Source organism: Anas platyrhynchos, chromosome 2, assembly GCF_047663525.1.
Source record: "Anas platyrhynchos isolate ZD024472 breed Pekin duck chromosome 2, IASCAAS_PekinDuck_T2T, whole genome shotgun sequence".
NCBI classification, from domain to species: Eukaryota; Metazoa; Chordata; class Aves; order Anseriformes; family Anatidae; genus Anas; species Anas platyrhynchos.
This window is the reverse complement of record NC_092588.1, coordinates 23,313,836-23,332,566: the sequence shown is the minus strand read 5'-3', so window position 1 is coordinate 23,332,566 and position 18,731 is coordinate 23,313,836. Positions and strand designations below refer to the sequence as shown.

At 39.9% G+C, this 18,731-nt stretch overlaps 1 protein-coding gene across 2 annotated transcripts in view; it reads left to right on the top strand.

The window, feature by feature from the left end:
* CPQ (carboxypeptidase Q) overlaps positions 1 to 18,731 on the top strand; it is a 153,935-nt gene that overhangs the window by 120,032 nt on the left and 15,172 nt on the right. For both annotated transcript variants that reach the window (XM_027452499.3, XM_038174734.2), the window contains exon 7: positions 1,701 to 1,902. In XM_027452499.3, the coding sequence (XP_027308300.2) occupies positions 1,701 to 1,902 (202 nt within the window). The remainder of the gene's footprint in view (positions 1 to 1,700; positions 1,903 to 18,731) is intronic.

Here is an 18,731-nt window from a genome sequence, read left to right as displayed (position 1 = left end):
CCCACCACATCGAAAGAGACAGCGAATCACGATTTCATGTTGAGACTCATGACCTGTAGTACTGCATTTGATGGTAGGCTTAGAAGTATCCTAATTCTCTACACATACTCTTTGAAAAAATATATTTTTTTTTTCATTGTATAATGTGATTGCCAATTTGGTGGCAGTGTTAGTTATTTTCACCTAGATTTCCAATAGTTAGATGGGTGGATAGATAGACTGGTTATTTTAAGTTATTAGAACATTGATGGTTGCTTCTTTTGCAAAGATTTCGTATTAATTCTATTAACTGCTGTTTCTAAGTTAGAAATGAGTTAGAGAGTAACCTCCGCTATGTTAGAGAGTATTTAACTCCAAAGAGTCCAGGTAAGGAAGAGCATAAAACACAACTCTTGACAAATTCGGTAAGGAGCTTCTGAAAACTTTCTGGGCCAGATTTTGATACCTGTGCAAAATTCACAGCCACCTGTACTTCATATGTGGTTTTATATATTAAAAAAAAAAAAAAAAAGTGAAGAAATTCTTTACTCTAGGCTTGTATAACCTGCTAATGACATCGATCTGTTACTCATCGGTATCACGTATCTCTTGTAGTGACTTTTTTGTACTAACCCATGACAGCGATAAAATTTTAGAATCAGGTCTGGGCACAGGAGTAAAAACTCCAGTCTCCTACACCTATGAGTAAGTTCTCTTAGTCGTATTCAAGGTAGTCTGAAGTATAACTTTTTTCAGCCTGACCCGGCCTATTTTACTTTGCAGAAAATGTTGTGTAGCTCTCAAATAGAGGGAAACTTTCCTTTGTGTAAAGTCTGCAAGTACTTTATTCCAATTAGACCTTTGTGATTGAGTGCTCTGGGTGTACGAGAGGCAAATGAATGGCTCTGGTTGCTAAATTTATTCTTTAAGCTAAAAAGGATCTACCAGGTGTAGACTAAAAACAAATGTTTTTATGCCGTTTATACGTGAAAACATAATATTTCATGCTTCCTGTAAGGGCTTACCTTGCAAAACAGTAACTTCCCTTAAAACAGACACGGCTCCTTCAGGTCAGGCAGAACCTTGGCATTTCACTCCTCTAATTGAAGTCAGTTGACTACATGCTATATTGAAAATTAAATGTTTCTGAGGAGGCAACAGCTGTTTTTGTCAAGTGGGATGTCCTTCGCAGTCTTAGCAAGCTTTGTATGTGTCTTATTTTAAAGCTGACCAGACTTCATACCCTCCCTCTGCACCAGAATTTCTGGAGTTGCAGCTCTGAGAAAGAAGTGAGAGCTGCAGGTGAAAGCTGAGATACGGTGGGAATGACTTACCCAACTGGTATTTAGGGACAGGGTTTACTGGGTGACATTGGTAGCAGGATGATGGTTGGACCAGATGATCTCGGAGGTCTTTTCCAAACTTAATGATTCAATGATTTTATTTCCTATGTTCCCAAGTAGCTGGGGACAGCTGGCCAGTCATGTTGTGGCTTCTACAAATTATTGATGCCTCATAACTGAACTTGAACTGTTTTGATGTTTTCATACAGAAATATTAGACCCCTTCGTTTATGCTTATGTATGTACAATCACAGGAAGCATTTCTCTGATCCTTAAACAAATGTGTGTTATGCTGTCACAGTGACTTGTAGAATCCAAGATATGCTGCCACTTAAAATAGAAATCACAAGCCCATATGTTCTTTCCTTACATGTTTAGGAAAACATCTCCAACTTCGATATCGTCATGGAGTCTGATGAGGGCACCTTCAAGCCATCTGGGCTGGCTTTTACTGGAAACGCTAAAGCTCGTGACATCATCAAAGAGATCATGGCTCTGCTGCTGCCTATCAACGTTACAGATGTTTTCGACAACGCAGATGGAACAGACATCAATTACTGGATGAGGGACGGGGTGCCCGGTGAGAATACTTTGCAAAAAAAAAACCTTCCTTCCATGCAGTGTCACATTGGGAGGGAGATCCTGCAGCACTCTGGCAGTTTGGTGTTTCAAAGATAGTAGGAAGCACTTCCCCTCAAGGAATAATATTTACCGTAGATAAAACGCAGCAATGTTAAAAGGCAGCCAACAAAAATAGGACATAATGGGTATTTGAGCTTCAGTTTAATAATGGTATAGATTATACATAGCATAACATGCCTAAAATCTTCTTTTAGGCTTTAAGGATTTATAATAATTAATCCCAGACTGGTGGTTTATAAATAGTAAACTAAGGCAGAGGGGAATTCTCCAGTGCAAAACAAATAACTTTTTTATTATTACCATTTCAACTTTGAAATACGGGGCCTTTTTCCAGTGTTTTATATTTATATGAAGAAACAATGTTTTTTGAGGCTTGCCATTTAAAAAGTTATGGGGCATTAAGGTGTGCTAAAGAGGTAAAATTCTGCAAAGCCCTAAAAATTGTTTTAGGGATTTATTCAGAGTATTATATCTGTGTCCTGGTAAGAAGCAGCTTGTTGGTGAAGAGGCAGGCTGGGAGAGAGGTCCCCCACGGGCAGCCCCCCAGCCAGGAGACCCCATGCTGCACAGGGCTTTACAGAACATGAGAGTCCCAATTAGAGGCCAGTCTGGGTAAAGCCTTAGTGAATTTCCATGGCAGTTTCCACTCTGGAATAATACTGCAGAGAAAAAAGTTTCATAACACTGATGCTTAAAAAATTATGGTCAGTTTTAAATTTTTAAGGTTCTTTTTTTTTTTTTTTTTGGTGCTTTATGACTGAAGTAGGCTGGTGCATTTCTCATGCTAGTTTTACTGGTACTTAATATATGCTTGGAATGTCTTAGTAGTTGATTAACTGAGATCTTTCTTACCTGCTCTTTTTCTTACCTGGTCTTGTGGAAGACACGGTGAGTCGTGGATTTTATTCTTTTTGTTTATCGGTGGAACTCTTTTCTTCTTGCTCACATTGGGTGCACCAATATTCCAATAACGTCAACTACCTCGATATAGGGATGGAAGTCTAATTTTCAAAGTGAAATTTCTATGCTGGACAAGAAATATTGATGAATGGATGTTGTTAAACAGCCAGAGATTGATGCTCAGTTGGCGTGCTGCTTTGCAGATGGTGTTCTAGCTGTTCAGTGCGATGTCATACAGCTGTGACACGGATGTGCACTCATGTTCCTAGGCTCTGCTTGTGCATCTCACATGTACATTAGGACCTTGTGCTGGGTTGAGAGACTAAGCACTGCTGAGAGGCTGTAGCTGTGATGTGCATCATCCCCCATACCCTGTAAGTGCTTGTGCAAAGACACGTGGTCCAGAATTTCAGACTGACGTGTCTACACTCAGCTGGTACTCAGAAAATGCAAGTGTGTCAGAATTTCCTAGGTGAGACACTGGGGACAGCCCATTAGGGATGTCACAGACAGTAACTGGGGACTTCCATTGTAATTCCAGCCAGAGGGTGATGGATCATGGAAGAAGATACAAAATAATGGTGTTCAGCTGTGCTCAATAAGACCCTGCTCTCAGGAACACAACTCAGGAAAAGAGGGAGCCCAGATCTCTCAGCATGGGTCTCGGTGGCCAGATAAGACTCTGACGTCTTCAGAAAGGATAAGCTTTGAAAAATACCATACCCCATTAGCTCACTTTACACCTTTGGTTTTAGAATATAAATACACCAGCACTGAGATGTCTGTTTAAAAATGAATATGATTTGCTTTCCTATTAAAAATTTGGCACATTAATTGATTATGGGGTGGGTTTTTTTGCTGTCTGAAGCTTTGATTCATTTAACTTCCTGTTAAGCAAATAACAAAGTGTTCTTGCAGCATAAGGAACAGTGATTCTTTTTTCCCCACTGAGCCTTGATGGAAAGGAATTAATTCCACTAAAAACGTTTCTGCTGCTTTGGATTGTATTTCATACTGTACCAGGCAGAAGTCTAAGACATCTTGTAATCTTCACGCCTTGTCTGCAGTATTCTCACTGCTCGAATGAGTCCTTATGGTATATAATAACATTGGAACAAATTGAACAGCTTCTATAATTTTGTCCAATTCAAACAAGCAGTCAAGTGTTGACACTTCATCAATTTTATTTAAATATTTTCTTGAAAGTACACTTGGTGGCTTTCTTTCTGCAACAGTTAGAGAAAATATGGTGTACTTCTTGAACAATAAGAATGGTTTCTGACATCATTTCTCTAGCATTTTTCTCTTTCACTGTATTAAATGGATTCTCAGATTCAACTTTTTAGATACTATTAAAATTCTGCTCCTCCTGCTCCGTTTGGTGGAAAAATCCACAGAGCACAACAGTACATGTGGCTCTCAGAGCTGTTTGTTTCAGAGCTTCTCAGACAGCCCCAGCGACTCCAGCCCCTCACTCTCTGCAATTTCCAACATTTTTATTCTTAATGGACATGCAGTGAAATGTCCTTTGTAATGTTCCTTAAATTTTTGCAAGAAAAAGGTGGTGACTACTCTGAGAATTTAGGATGAAAGAGGCCGGATGAGTTCAGAGCACTCTGCAAACCATAGAATGAAGCTTAGCAAACATCCCTAAAGTACAGGCAAGGTGATCTGCACCGAACACAACATTTTAATGCTTTGTGTCTGCAGGATATTAAATATATTTCCGTCAGCAGCCTTTACATTTGATTATTTTGAGAAGAGTTCAGCCCAGCAATGAGGAATGTGTGTAGCTGTGTTTTTCTAGTGATAGCCAGTTTTTGGCTACTGAAAATGTTTGTTTAGCATTTGTTTTGCTTTGAAGTAGACATCAAATGAATTTTATTTTATTATTTTTTTTTGTGGTGGTGTATTTTATGCTGTGGTTTTACATTTAGAGGTGATCATTGATCCTAAGACCAATTCTTTATTAATTATGCAATTAACTTCCACAGTTTTCTTTTGGTTCTTTTATGTATTTGTTTTTAGTTCGGCTTGCATCTAAGCTGTTGCACATACAAGTAGGTGTTCTTTTCCAGCACTATAACCTAATCAAGTTTAGCCAGGATTTGCAAATATCCTCCAGGTGAGGAGACGGGTTCGTTGCTTGTTTTGGTTTTGGTTTTGGCTTTGTTTGCCTTCTGTACATGCTTTTTCACAGCAGGCTTGTCTGGTGTCTGAAAGGGTTAAAAAGCCATTAAGCCAGCCCAGCTATACCAGCACTCCAGTATTTCTGTTAAAAAAATCAAGACCCAATGATGACAAGGCTGCCTCTAAAGTAATTTAAGCCAGTTCCTAAGGTAACAGCACTGGGGCTGGGTCAGCTGTCCCTGCAAGCTTTCGGAAATTGAGAAGGGGGTATAAGGTGATTATGTTTTGTATTATGGTATCCGAGGAACATTAGTTCAGCTTCAGGTACCAGAGGAGAAGAAAACAGGTGCTGCCCCACTTTGGCAAAGGAAAAGGTGCTACGATGAAGTATTTCCAGAAGGTTGGTTCAAGGGTGCAAGTTCTGCAGGGCTCGTAAGGGAGGTTATCTGTTGCTGCAGTGCTTCTGATGGGAACACTTGTCCATGAGGAGCTGAGCTGTATTTGAGACCAAGCTGACCCAGGACATCAAACAACTCTCAGAAGGCATGTGGCAACTCATCTATTTAAAATTCAACCAGGGACCTAAAGGTGAAACTCCCTTTTACGGTGTCATTCTGGACCTTGCTGGTTGCTCCTGCCTCTCTGTCTCCACAGTGACAGGGTCTTGCTTTCTTGTTACATTGCATGAGAGGAGGAATTATTCTTCCAGAAATGAATAAACCAGTAGTTCATCTAACTTTAATGTTTCTACAAAAATCAAAAATTCATTGCTAACCCAATCTATTAGTCATTTTCCCAGAGCTGGCAAACAAATACTATCATACATCATTCCTCTCATTTTTATATTTTTCTAGTGCTTCTTTATTGCCTCCATATAAAATAAGATTTATTTTGGCCCTTGGATGCTGGACTTCGACATGCACTATTTCCCTTCTTATCATGTAATAGGTCAGATTTTTAAGTTCCTCTCCTTTTCCAGACCCTTTCCCCCTGTCCCTCCCATCCCCACATGTCCTTGTAGCACCAAACACCAGCACGTGCCTGCCTGCGTGCTTGAGCCATGCCTGGTCTTCTGCATGCTGTCAGCCAGAGGCATGCAAGAGAAAGTGGTGGGACAGGAAAACACTCTGACTTGGGCTTGCCAGCTGGGCACAGAGAGTTGGGTAGGATGTCTACTTCCCAAATTACAAGTGGGTAGACTCCGTTAACTCTTGGCTCTATCACTGTTTGGAAGTAATACTTTGATACTTGAAGTCTTGTCCCTCAGCATACCTTCTTCATAGTCTCTGTGGACTCTGTGGCAATCTTTGGATCCAGTTTCTAAGCTTCTTTTTATAGTCGGAGAATAGAAACTGTAAGAAAAAGGAAGAAAAATCAGATTCTCAGGGGCTAGGACTTCACAGACCAGTGCTGAAGAGCCTTTGTTTTGACTGTGCAGGGGTAGTGAATGTTTCATTTGACAAAGATCTTCCTATAACATGAGGGAAAGAAAAATTGGTTTCCTAAAAAAATACAGACATCAAGCATAACTTCCTCACTTTGATCTATAATATTTGTGTGATTTATGATCCAAGCTATTTAGTGCAGAGCATCGCATGAAGAGCTCCAGTTATTTCATCAAGTGACTAACACAAGTGGAATGTCTCCTGCTTGCTCATGGAGCAAAACGCTGAACAAATCTAAAGGCTACTCATGAAATTAGCTTACCCATCATGTCCAAGTACTTAGACCATTTTAGATACTCGGTAGATGCTGCATTCCTGTACTTGCTGAGATTCGATGTGTTGAAGCACACCAGGAGCCCGCCACCACGTGCCTGATTCGCTTTTGTGTGGAAATGAAGGGGAAGGGACTTAAAGTATGCATCTGCGTCTTGCCTGAGTCTGGATCTCAGAAAGTCTGAGATAGATCTATCAGCGCTGTTGTATGATAATTAGCAAAATCATATTGCTTTTTCCAGGTCATTCGTTTCCTTTTAAATATTTCATCATTTCAAAGGGAAATAGCAAATGAGTGTGTTCCTCTGCGTAAGTCAAATTTTCTGCAACTTGGGAGGTATTAAATTAAACCAGTATGCTAAGAGAACAATTTTAATTGCTTGGCACTTAAAGAACCTACTATAAGAGCTACAGCTATTAGAACCATTTAAAATCTTGATTGCAGTTCGAACTGTGTGTATTAATCTGTAAAATAATTCATCTATGCTCTAATTTATCATTGTTCCATAAAAATAGGCTTTTCAAATTAGAAATTGCTCTAGAGTAATTAAATGAATTTAATATGCTGCACATTTTTATGAAGGTGGATACCTTAAAACACTCATAGTTTAGCATAATATCTCAGTTACATTAGCCTTTCATATGACCTTTTCTACTTTTAATAAAGTTAATAAAGTCTTTAAGGCTAATCGTTTAATGAAAGGACTAGTCTGTAGATTATGGTATGTTTTCTTAACTAGCTGTGCTATATGACTACCAGACAAGCTTGATCGTACTTTACATACAGTTCTTTTCACCTTTGTTCCTCTTGGACGTGATTCTTGTTTTGGCATATTGGAGTATTGAACTACTTCTAATAATTAGCGGGGAGCATCGGAATTGCAAGTTTGTTTGTTTCACGTAGGCTAGACACAAGACATGCAAATACTCATCTGGGATAATACTGCTGGAGAGAGGGATTGCGTGAGGAGATCAGGCGCAGTGCCCAAATGCAAATTTTGCTGGTAGTTTTAACAGGGCTCCTGTAATCCGTTTCTCATTAGAGTATGTACATTTCTAATACGAGGGCGCAAGGTGGTTCTGTTAAAAAAAAAAATAATAATAACGTGTCATTTTGGGGGCAAAATATTTCATGATTACGGCTAATACTTGAAAACTGGTCATTCTCACTAATTTTACCACAAATTAAGGCTACTTATAAATGAATTTTCTTAAGTCTACTTTAACTATGAGCTCCCACTGTATAGTAATAAGTTTTAAGAGTAGTTTTTATTAGAGACGGATAGAAATATTCAGAAGAGAAGGTCAACTCAAGCAAGGGTGAATGCTGCTATTACTAGCAGGTAGTATTAAGTGGTTTTACTACATGCAATATAAGAGGCCTTTCAGTGAGAGCAAGATCACAAAAGAACTGCAGGAAGACCTGAAAGTCTAGAAATTGTACCTTACAGTGAGAGGCTGGAGATGTTAAAATCTCTTTCAGTCTATGCAAAGGTATGCCAGTTTGTGCAAAATGATGGCTCAGCCACAGCATACATATGAGGCTGGGAGCAGATTTTTCTAATGACACCACCTTTTTGCCTTGTTTTAAAAAATGGTTCATTAGCAATTCAGTCCGAGTCCAATTTCAAAGCGAGAGAAAGCAAACACCTCGCTGTAAGGTTAGATAGCTACAGAAGCCACTCGCAGTCGTGGCGAATTCTCTATCATTTTGAATGTGTAAAACAAGACTTGGATGTCCTTCAAAAAGTAAAGGGTAATGCAAGCAGGAGGAATGGGTTTGAGGCAGTAGTTGCATGGGGAGGTTCTGTGCCATGTGCTATTCAGAAGAGTTGATTAGATGGTAATGGATCTTGCTGGCCTTAAAAAATCTGTAGATCTGCCAGTAAATTTTATGAGCACTTTCAATAGAGAAATGCCTCCTTCCTATTTAAATCTCACTTATTTCAAGCAGCATCGATTTTTCAGTATCAAAAGCTCTTGTCTTTAGTTTGAACAACATTTAGGTAGTCCCAACTACAATTAAAAATATAGGGCTATTATTAACTTGCCGATTCCAGAAGAATTTTTAATTTTGAAATAAAAAAGTATTGCCAAAGCTCTATCCTACATTTCTCGAACAGCTTGAATTTTTTTATTTCAACTTACTGTCGTTTCTTCAGTATCTGTGATGCATTTTATTTGACAATGTTTTCTTGGTTGTCATAAGTTCTGAATTGCTTCACACTGGCTTAGCAGCTGATACTACATAGCACTTATATTTATCTTTCAAAAAACTGAGGCAAGGCAGCTTTAAAATAATTTCATATGAGTCTTACAGTAAATCAACTAGAAACACTGGCATTTTGATTGTGTTTTATAAATCTGTAAGAAGTGATTTTTTTTTCAGCTCAGCACTCTATAAATACTAAAGAATGCCATTAGTATAGCAATTAAAAGTGATATTAAGGTGTTTCAAACAAAATCATAAATTCTAATGGTTCTTGCTCTTTTTGGCTAGTGGACTTCTTTTTCTTAAAGGTGTTTGGACACTGTTACTTCTGTGAATATCAAATGGTTGATTTTATTTCCTAGTTTTAGTTATTTGCTCTTCGGAAAAGTTACAAAAGGTGAATTGAGGTAAAAGACCCCATCATTATGTAAGTTCCTTCTCTAAGCAGACAAAATTCCTAAAAGTTTCAAAAATCATCAATTAATTTGTTCCTGTCACTCACCTTTTTTTAGCAGAAGAATATTCTCTGTCTCAGAAAAGAAGCACTGAAAAATATCTGACTGTGAATCTCATTTGGTTTTGGGGTGTGGTTGTTTTTTTTTCTGGCTTTGTCTCTGAGGGGCATATTAATTCTCTATTGTTTACTGCTTAGGAAAGCTGAATTCTGTTTCTGTGGGTGGGAATATTCTTCTCATATGGAAGCATTTGCCATTTGTTGATCCTAAAAAATCAAGTGTCCTACATTAGCACACAGAGCTCAGTGTTAACATGTTAAATATGCAGTTTGGAAGTACAAGTTACTTAAGCCTTATTCCTAGAACTGCCCTCAATTTCACCGAAGCTCCAGCAAATAATGAAGTAAATAGGAAAAAAAAGGGGTTTAATTTGTGTTTTGTAAGGAAGCTGGAGGTGGAAAAGAGTTTGCCAACGGAAAAGTGTGAAAGTTAGATGCGATTCTCTCCACTTTCTTCTTTTCTTTCTGGAATTTAACTGCATGAAAAATGAGATACATTCACAAGGTGGAAATGTAGGGAGATCTAGCCAAATGTGTAATGACTGGATGGTTGTTCAGAACAGCAGCAGCAATATCTGTGGATTTCTGGATCTCATTCCTGGAAAAGAGACTGTAATGGCATCAATATTAAAAGCTGAATAAAAAAAATAAACTGTTCAGTAGTTGAGCATTCCAGGAAGACCACTTGTAAACTACTCCTGATGGGAAGGGCACAGGTTAAAAGGATTAAGATCTGGCTTGCAGCTCTCAAAGTAGTTTCCTACATGAAGTCATATGATGAGTGTTTCTAATAGGATTCTTCAGGGACGGGTACATCCTCAAGTATTCAGAGTTTCCATCAGTGGTTTTGAATCAAGTTTAAATCAAGTTTAAAATCACAACTTATTTTAAAAGCGCACAAAACACAGCTGACGTAAATACTATTGGGATGATGAGAACAAGCTGATATCTGGGCAGGGCTTTATTTTTAGAAGGCTTTTTTTTTTTTTTTTTAAATTGGTAAAATGGACCCAACCTGATCCAATGTGTGCTTACTTGATGCCTGTTTTAAGGAAGAAAGAAATTTCCTTCAGGCGTCTCTTTATTCTTTGCAAAGAAGATCCCAGCTTACAGTAGATACTAGACATGCAGGCAATTGATGTTAGATGTAATGAACCTCAGCTCAAGAAAATTTGTAGAGAATTATTTTGGTTGAGCAGGACGTTTGGAAGTCCAACCTTCTGCTCCAAACAGGACTATCTTCAAGGTTAGATAACATTGCTCAGGACTTTGTCCATCTTCTGAAAATATCTAAAGTAGAGATCCCACAGCCTCGCTGAGTAACTTCTTACATTTCTTAAACACCTTTATTGTGAGGAGGGAAAAAAAAAAAATAGGTCAGGTCTAGCTGGAATCTCTTTTATTTCTGCTTGTCCCTATTGCCTCTTCTTTTTTCTATGTGCCATTTTGAGAAAATTTTGACTCTGTCTTAATCACTCCTTAGAGTTACCTTCATTGTCTCAACGTCTCATTGATGGCTCTTCTTCAGGGTAACCTGCTGAATTTTCTTAGGTCCTTCTCAGGCCACTTCTCCTGGGTTTTGGTCTCTCTGAGCTTCCAGCATGTGAGCTGCTCCTTCCACAAACTTAACAAAGACACTTTCCATCAAAGATGCTGTTGTCCACATCATTGCTGAAGATGTGAAGGGTATTGACCTGGTATAGACCACTGAGCACCACTCATATCCAGCCACCAGTTGGCCCTCAAGCTGTGGATGGTTATCCTTGGAGCCCAGCAGTCTGGTCAGTTTTCCACCCACTTTTATCCCACCCCTCAAATCCATGATTCTCCTGAGGACAGAGGTTGGTTAGTTTTCCCAACTCTTAGTTCTCTGGATCCTGCTGCTTGATTTTTTTAACAATGGGCATGATATTTGCCTTTTCCAGTCACTGGGGACTTCCCCTGATTGACAAAACATTTCCAAAATGATACAGAGCAACCTCTCAGAGACATTGACCACCTCCCTCATGAAGCCCATCCAGTCCCATTAATTTGTATATGCCCCATTTACTTAACGATCCCTAATTTGGTCTTCCAATACCACAAGTAGTACCTGTTCCCCCCCTCCCTTTTTTTTTTTCCAAGCAATCTGAAAGTTTTACACAGAAAGAAGGCTGTAAAGACATCTTGGCTGACTGTGCAGGGCATGTCATGCATTTAAACCAAGTATGGTTTTGATCCAGGGTTGGGAAGCTTTTTAGTGACAGAGCTTCAGATATTACTCAGACAGCTCATCCCCTCCTTAAGCAGCAAACACATCTCGCTTTCATTTACAGGTGGCATTTTAGGTGTAAATGTCTGAGGCTTCTGAAGAGTGCTTTTAGTGGTAGACCTAGCTGAGCAAATACAGAGCTCAGAAAACATTTACAGAGACATCTTCCTCAGAGGAGCAAGTTCAAAATTACTTCAGTGGTAGCCTCTCCAGGAAATCTTTAACATTTATAAGCTTCAGAATCGGAACCCTTCTAACTATTTGTCTTCAAAACGGATTTTACAGATTTGGTCTGCAGTGCTACTGAATTTCTGAGGAGCAGAATTTATTGAGCACCATGAATCTTTTTGACCACCTTTCCCCCTGGATCTTGACCAATTTTTCCCATTGGATCTGTCTCTTCCCAATGATGTCGTGTGTGTTTTCATGTAATAATTCCAGTGAATTCAGCCGTGGAAGAGTCACAGAAAAACACTAATTGTGAAAGAAACTGAATACACATTTGTATTTTGCAAATCCTTGAGAAAGGACTGTGGGCTGCATAGGACTACAAGACAGAAGATACTGGGTTATTGTTCTGGCTCTGACATAAGCTGCCATCCTCCCCAGTTTCATGGTTCCTCAGTTTCTTTAATGATAACAGTTACCTGAGAGGTGCTGAGGAGCTGCTTTTGTCTGTAAGGTGCAATAAAGAAAAAGGAGTCTTCCATTACCTTCCTTAATAATTAAGCTGGTCCATCTTCGGCTTGAATCACCAGATCTTGCATTCATTTAGCACAAGAATAGCTCTCCTGATCAAATAGAGTGAGTGCATGTAAAGAAAATAGCAGCTTATGTGGAAAGAGCTTCCTACAGATGTATTTTAGGGGCACATAAACAAATCTGTCAGCAAGGACAAAGCATGCACCTAAAAGTGAGCAGCAGTTTATTCAAGTCCTCCATCCGAGGAGCCAGAAAACCTCATTAAGAATTATTATCCATCAGGGCCTCTCCGTCCACAGCTCTCGGCTATTTGCAGCGCCTGTGACAGAGCGCTGTCTCAATCACCATGTAGGGCTTGGAAATCCACCAAAGAAAATGGGCACTTTTCCTGTTGCTTAGCTGGCTAAACTGGATTTTAAAACAGTTCGGTTCTATTAACCATATTAAACCCGAGCAATGATCTTCTGGGACAGCAGAATTTCTGTAGCTATTGCTGCTGTTTTTAAGGAAAGCTACAGTAAAGAAATAGCTGGAAGCAGGGATGCTCAGACTCTGGTCTTCAGACTCCTGAGGGATCGTGGATTACTCCTAAAAATGTACAACTTCATCTGCAGCAAAGAAGAGAGCAGGTTCGTTGTCAGTGGGCTTGGTTATCCATCTGGTGTTGGTGGGGATCATCCGTGTGTAAGAAAATGTTTATGGATATCAAAATTGGAAGCAGTTGAAAAGCTACTGATGTGGCATTGTGGAGGAGAAAAAACGTTTAGCATTTTGGTTTTTCAAAGGTTAGATTCTCCATCCCTACTAGCAGAGACATGAGGGTTTAGAGAGTTGGCATTTTACAGCTATCCTGGACTCCCTCGGGGTGGGTAACATGCAAACACGTCACCGGCTGGAAGCTACTGGAAACAGCTTGCAGAAGTAAATTATAGATACCAGACAGAAAAATTAAAATTGTTGTTATATCTGAGGACAGAGGTTACTGTGAAGAATCGTGGTGTTACCCGAACAAGGGATGTCTGGATCGCCTGTCTGCTTCTCTGATCCCCAAATCCAAAACCACAGCCACAAGAAACAAAGCACAGTGCGAGGTGCTGGGAGCAGGCAGAGAAACATCAGTGTTCAGCTGCCCTCTGTGAGCAGACAAATGGGAAGAAACAGAAACCAAACTCAGCACCAGTGAGGTAACCAATGTGTTTTTCAAAAATGTTTATGCCTTGTACTCCCTAAATGGGAAACTCCTGGTGTTATTTTCACTGCACACACACATTGCTGTCCATATGAAATACTTAGGAGCAGGACAAATTCTTGATGCAAAGTTCTTATTTCTAGGCTGTTCGGGACATGTAGCATGAAGTTATTCCTGAAGTTTGCCATTCAGTGGAGTGCTGCGTGCAAGGTCCACTTGGGCTGGTGATCCCAAATTTCACTCCACCTTGCAGGCCAAAATTGGCCGTAGTCATGGGTCAAGATGAGAGTTATAAGATGAGAGATAAAGTTCAGTAGACTGTAGCTATTTCAGAAATGCATACAAACAGATGAGATTTCAGAGAACTACAGAGCTGGCAAGAATGTCTCAAGAGATCCTCTAAACATTCTTTGCAGCGCAGTCTCACTGATGCCTGGCTTGTTTCTTTCATGTGTGTTTGTGCTGTTCTTGAAGAGCTACTATAATGGAAAGAGTCTCACCAGCCCGTCTGTCCCCGTGCTTAGGGAGGTTTTTCTAGTATCTAATCTAACTCTTCCCTGCTGCAATTTAAGTGCATTAGTTCTTTCTCTCCATTACGAACCCAGAGACATGGTTATTTCTTTCCTTTTGCAGCAGGCTTTTATCTGAAGTTGATTTTCTTCCTTTTGTGGTGCACTATTTTATACTTGCCCTTGCTGAACAACATCCTGTTTTTTTTCAAGCATCTCCACTTTATGAAGATCACTTAGCAAATTCTCCTCTTGCCCTCAGTGATGCTGCAGTACATCCCTGCCTGATGTCACCCCCGTAGCACAGGCAGACTCTAGTCCATCTTTTTGGTCTATGGGGAAAATACCAAACAACCTGTGGTGCCTCACTCCATACATCCCATACATTTCCATTCTTCACTGTCCACAAGTACACTGTCCACCCTTGTAATGCACAGCATTTTATCTGTCTCTCGTGGCATTATCATTAATAATGGTATATTAAATCTCTTCTAGTGTCCTCAGAGATCAACATAACTTTGAGCTTTTGTACGTGTTTTATGGGATCAGAAAGTAAGTTCAAAGGGAGCCATCATGTATATCGAGGACACAAAGTTGCTGGATCATACTATATTCTAGTAGTATCTGGATATCCCAGTGCTTTCACGACTGACCTTAAAGGTATTGATCCTAAATTTATGTTTTGGTGTTTCTTCATATGTAGAACATATTGCGGAAGGAGTTTCTTTAAGGAGATTAGGTCTGTAAGTTCTTAAGGAAAGAATGATATTGTAAAATATTGATTTCTATAAACAACATCTATTTTGATGAGATCATAATAGAAAATAACAGGATGGTGAGTTCCACTAACAACAAACATTTGGTTAAAATGATGAGCAAAGATAGAAACTGTTTTATTTTTAAGTTTTTGTTTCACATATGTATCAAGTCACACAAACGTGCACGATTGGACTTTATGATTGGTTTTACTGCTTTATTTCACTTCGTGAGAGCAGTTTGTGGTGCCTTTTATTTTCATCTGTTTGGAGTTGGAAAGAATTAAAAAGCAGAATTGTGTCATTTATTGCAAAATGAAAAGCCCAGCTTTCCATTGTAAGGATGCCAGTTCTCTGCGCCACATATAACTGCAGCAGTTTAATATGGGTTGCAAATTATTAATTTAATCAAAGCAAACCAATCCTTAGACTGTACAAACTACTCCAGAATTTGTTGCAAATGTAAATGTAAAACATACACCACCCAGCTAGCTACAGGTTTTATGAGATTGACCTGCCAGCTCTTAAGATGGACATCTCCAACAAAACATAACCATCCTCTCTGGAAAAATAAATTAAAAGAATATGAAAGATGTATTTGAACAGCACAGGAAAGGAAAATAGTCATTCTCTGTAGTACTGTATTATAGATGATGCTCTATTATATTACAGAGAATAGCTATTCACCTTTTCTTATACAACTGGAGGATCAGATTATCAACACCAACCAGAAAACTGACATAAGACAAAAGGACAAGCTCCTCTGGGCAATGCATAATTGAATGGAAGAAATCAGCACCACGAGATGTTTTGGAAACCAGGATCAAACATCAGTTTTATAAGGACGGACTGCGGCATGGGAGAACGGCCCAGCCAGGGCTGTCGCTGACAATGATGTGAATGCAACTTCCTTTCCGAAAAGTCCCTAAATCGCAGGTGGCTGGGCAGATAGCCTGAAGGAAACCCCTCTGGTTCTCCCATTCTTTCTCACAGCATTGGCTGTTACTAGCAGGCTAGTTGAAGCCGTGTGGGATTTTTTTTTTTCCCCAGTTAGACTTTTTTAACGTTCCAAGTAGTGATAGTCTGCATATGGTCAGCATAGTGCCAAATAATCTGGATAACCAGACTCAGTGCTCTGTACAGTCAGTGGCCTTTTAGATGTGGGAAAGTTTAGCTTGTTTTATCAAGTGTTAGCATGTTAGCATGCTTCAGCTCTTTCCTTGAGCCTTTGACTCTGTACCATGCAAGTAGCCTGCAGTAGCTTGTCATCTCGGCCTGAGCGATTTTAGCCCTCCTAACATCTCACTAGGAAGCAGATTTCATTCGGCAGCTAAAGCTGATCAACACGTTTTGAACATCGTGATGTTGAAAACATCCCAGACTATACACCTGTAGTTTTAAATCCTTAAGATGGGCTAAATGGGAAGCATTGAGAAAAGTTAATTAGTCCGCCCACCTCTTCCTTCACTTCCTAATTGCTATGAGTACTGTTCCTGTCCACCAAAAGCTGCTGGCTAGCTTTTAGGGCAGGTGTTCATGTGCATCGCAATTAAAAGCACATAAATGGGATGCTGTTGAAGCCTCCAAGTGCTCTGCATTTATGCCTCTTGCTTTGGAAGATTTGGGAGAAGGAAGGGATCCTCACTTGCCACATGATGTGCAAAGGCCGTTTGCTTTCTTTCTGTTCTCCGTGCAGGTCCTCTCTTTTGGTCAGATAAGTAGCTACCAAGAAATCTATTCATGGTAAAACAATTTTGAGACATGGTGCAGTGTTTTTGGGAACGTTACATTGGAGCTTTTAAAAGCTATTTCACTCTGTATATTCAGCCTAGCCACAACTTCATGGCACTCTCCCTTGGCCCAAGGGGTGACTTCAGGTTCCTGATCAGCAAGCAATTAGGATGGGGCTGCATCTGGGACATACCCCTGGTGGTCACATCCCTCTGCCTAAAATCCTTGGTGTTCAGCTAAGATAGCCAAGAAACAATTATTAATAACCCAACAGGTCCAGATGCTCCTGGCTCTGCCTCCTCCTGCTGTGAGCCTCCTTCCCTGCCGCTGGCCAAGGCTCCTGCTTGCAGCTCGCCTTCCCTGGCTCCCTGCACATCACCTGCACTCGCCCCCCTTCTGCCTCAGCAAGCTGTGCAAAGAAAAATCTGCATCCCTATTTTAGGGTTCAGCCTAAGTTCGGTACAGTGGGGAGAAAGTAGAGCATCCTTTCTCCCAAAGAGAAATAGGGCAGCATTCAATGTGCATCCTCTTCATGGATAGCATTATTCCAGGCCTTTTGCTTCTTTTCTCTGGTCGTTCTCTTTTTCTTTTTGATTTGCAGTGCATTTTAAATTCATTGAGACAGGAAAAAGTGTGATTGCTCTTTCACTGCTTCAAGAAAAGGATATTTGGCTGCTCCATTCACTGAAATAGATTGCTGTAGAGGCACTCTGGGTGCCTTTTCTAATTCCAGTTAAGCCTTGGGCTCTCGGTACACAGCGCAAGACAGAATCTAATTATTGAAATAATTATTATTGCCTTCTCTGCTGCGGCGTGGTTTTTAAAACCCTGAGCCACATTTGGAGTCCCAGTCCTGGACCCTGCTGGCATCGGAGGGAAGCGACTGCAGTCTGACAGCCCAGAACAATGCGACCGTACTCACCTGCAATGAGCTGCTCATTTCCAATCTTCCTTGTGTGTTTTTTGACCCTGAAAAGAATACGTGACAGCAGAAAGTTTCCCGTTCTTCAGTCAATGCGTTGTGATTTCAATGGCTGCATTTTTGAAAAGGTGGCTTTTTTTTTTCACCTCTTCTGAGGAATCTGATACCAGCTGAGGTTGAGCTTGGGCTACACAGGACTAATGAGACCTACCTTTTTTCTTCCGTGTCAGTCCTTGTAGGAGTGGGAAATGGAAAGTATTCAAGCAATAATCAGGCAAAACTATTTTGCAAAAATGATTTTGCAACTACAAATCCTAAAGAGACAAAAATCAACCTTTTTTTTTTTTTTGGTTATCAAATGCCTGACAGTTTTAATGTGAGGATGTAAAAGTAAAATAAATATTGGCAAGAGTGTCACAACTTTTTCATTCAGATGTTGCTATTTTTAAGCAACACCTTTAGTTCTAGCTTGGCTGAGCAGTCTTTGCAGTCCTTTGAGTTTATAGCAAGATACAGATTTAGCATTCTCGGCTCCTGGAAGGTTTTTAATTATGTGTGGGTTGGTATATGTGTATGTGCTTGCTGTGTTAAAAGATGTCTTCACTGCATGGGTTTGAGAGGAACCAAATGCCTTACTCATATCTGCTCTTTTCCAATGACACGTGAATGTTTGGCATGTTTTGGTAGACCATAATATTATCTATATTCTCAGCCTATTCTTAGTGGTGAAATTAGAATAGCAAACCTTTTCATCTATTTAAGAAGTGTAATCAAAATCAAGGTGAGTAGGTGAGGGTAGGGATCCAAATCCATCAAATCTGGGTTTAATGTCCCAACAGTCCGTCAAATTGGTTATGAAAAGTTGCACAGGGGAGCGAGTCTTTCTCCTCTGAAAGGCAAGTACAGCAATGCAGAGATTCAGATTTTTTGATGGATTGGAATACAGCTTTCTCCGTTAAAAGAAATCTAAACATCTTGTAATAATCTTGCATAGATCACATTGCTTGTTCTGTGCTGCTCCCAATCAATGGCTCCTTTTCCCCTCTGCATCAGGTCCTAGACAGTTTTTGAAAGCAACACCACAAAAAGCTTTACAAGAGGGCACTTGCCCTTGATTTCTTTGTCTTAAACTCATGTCCAAGTGTCTTTGCTTTATACAGCTGTAAACGCTGCTCTAAGCTTTAGCACCATCACGGTGTATCGGAAGGGTGGCATGGAGTGTTTAAAGTAATAA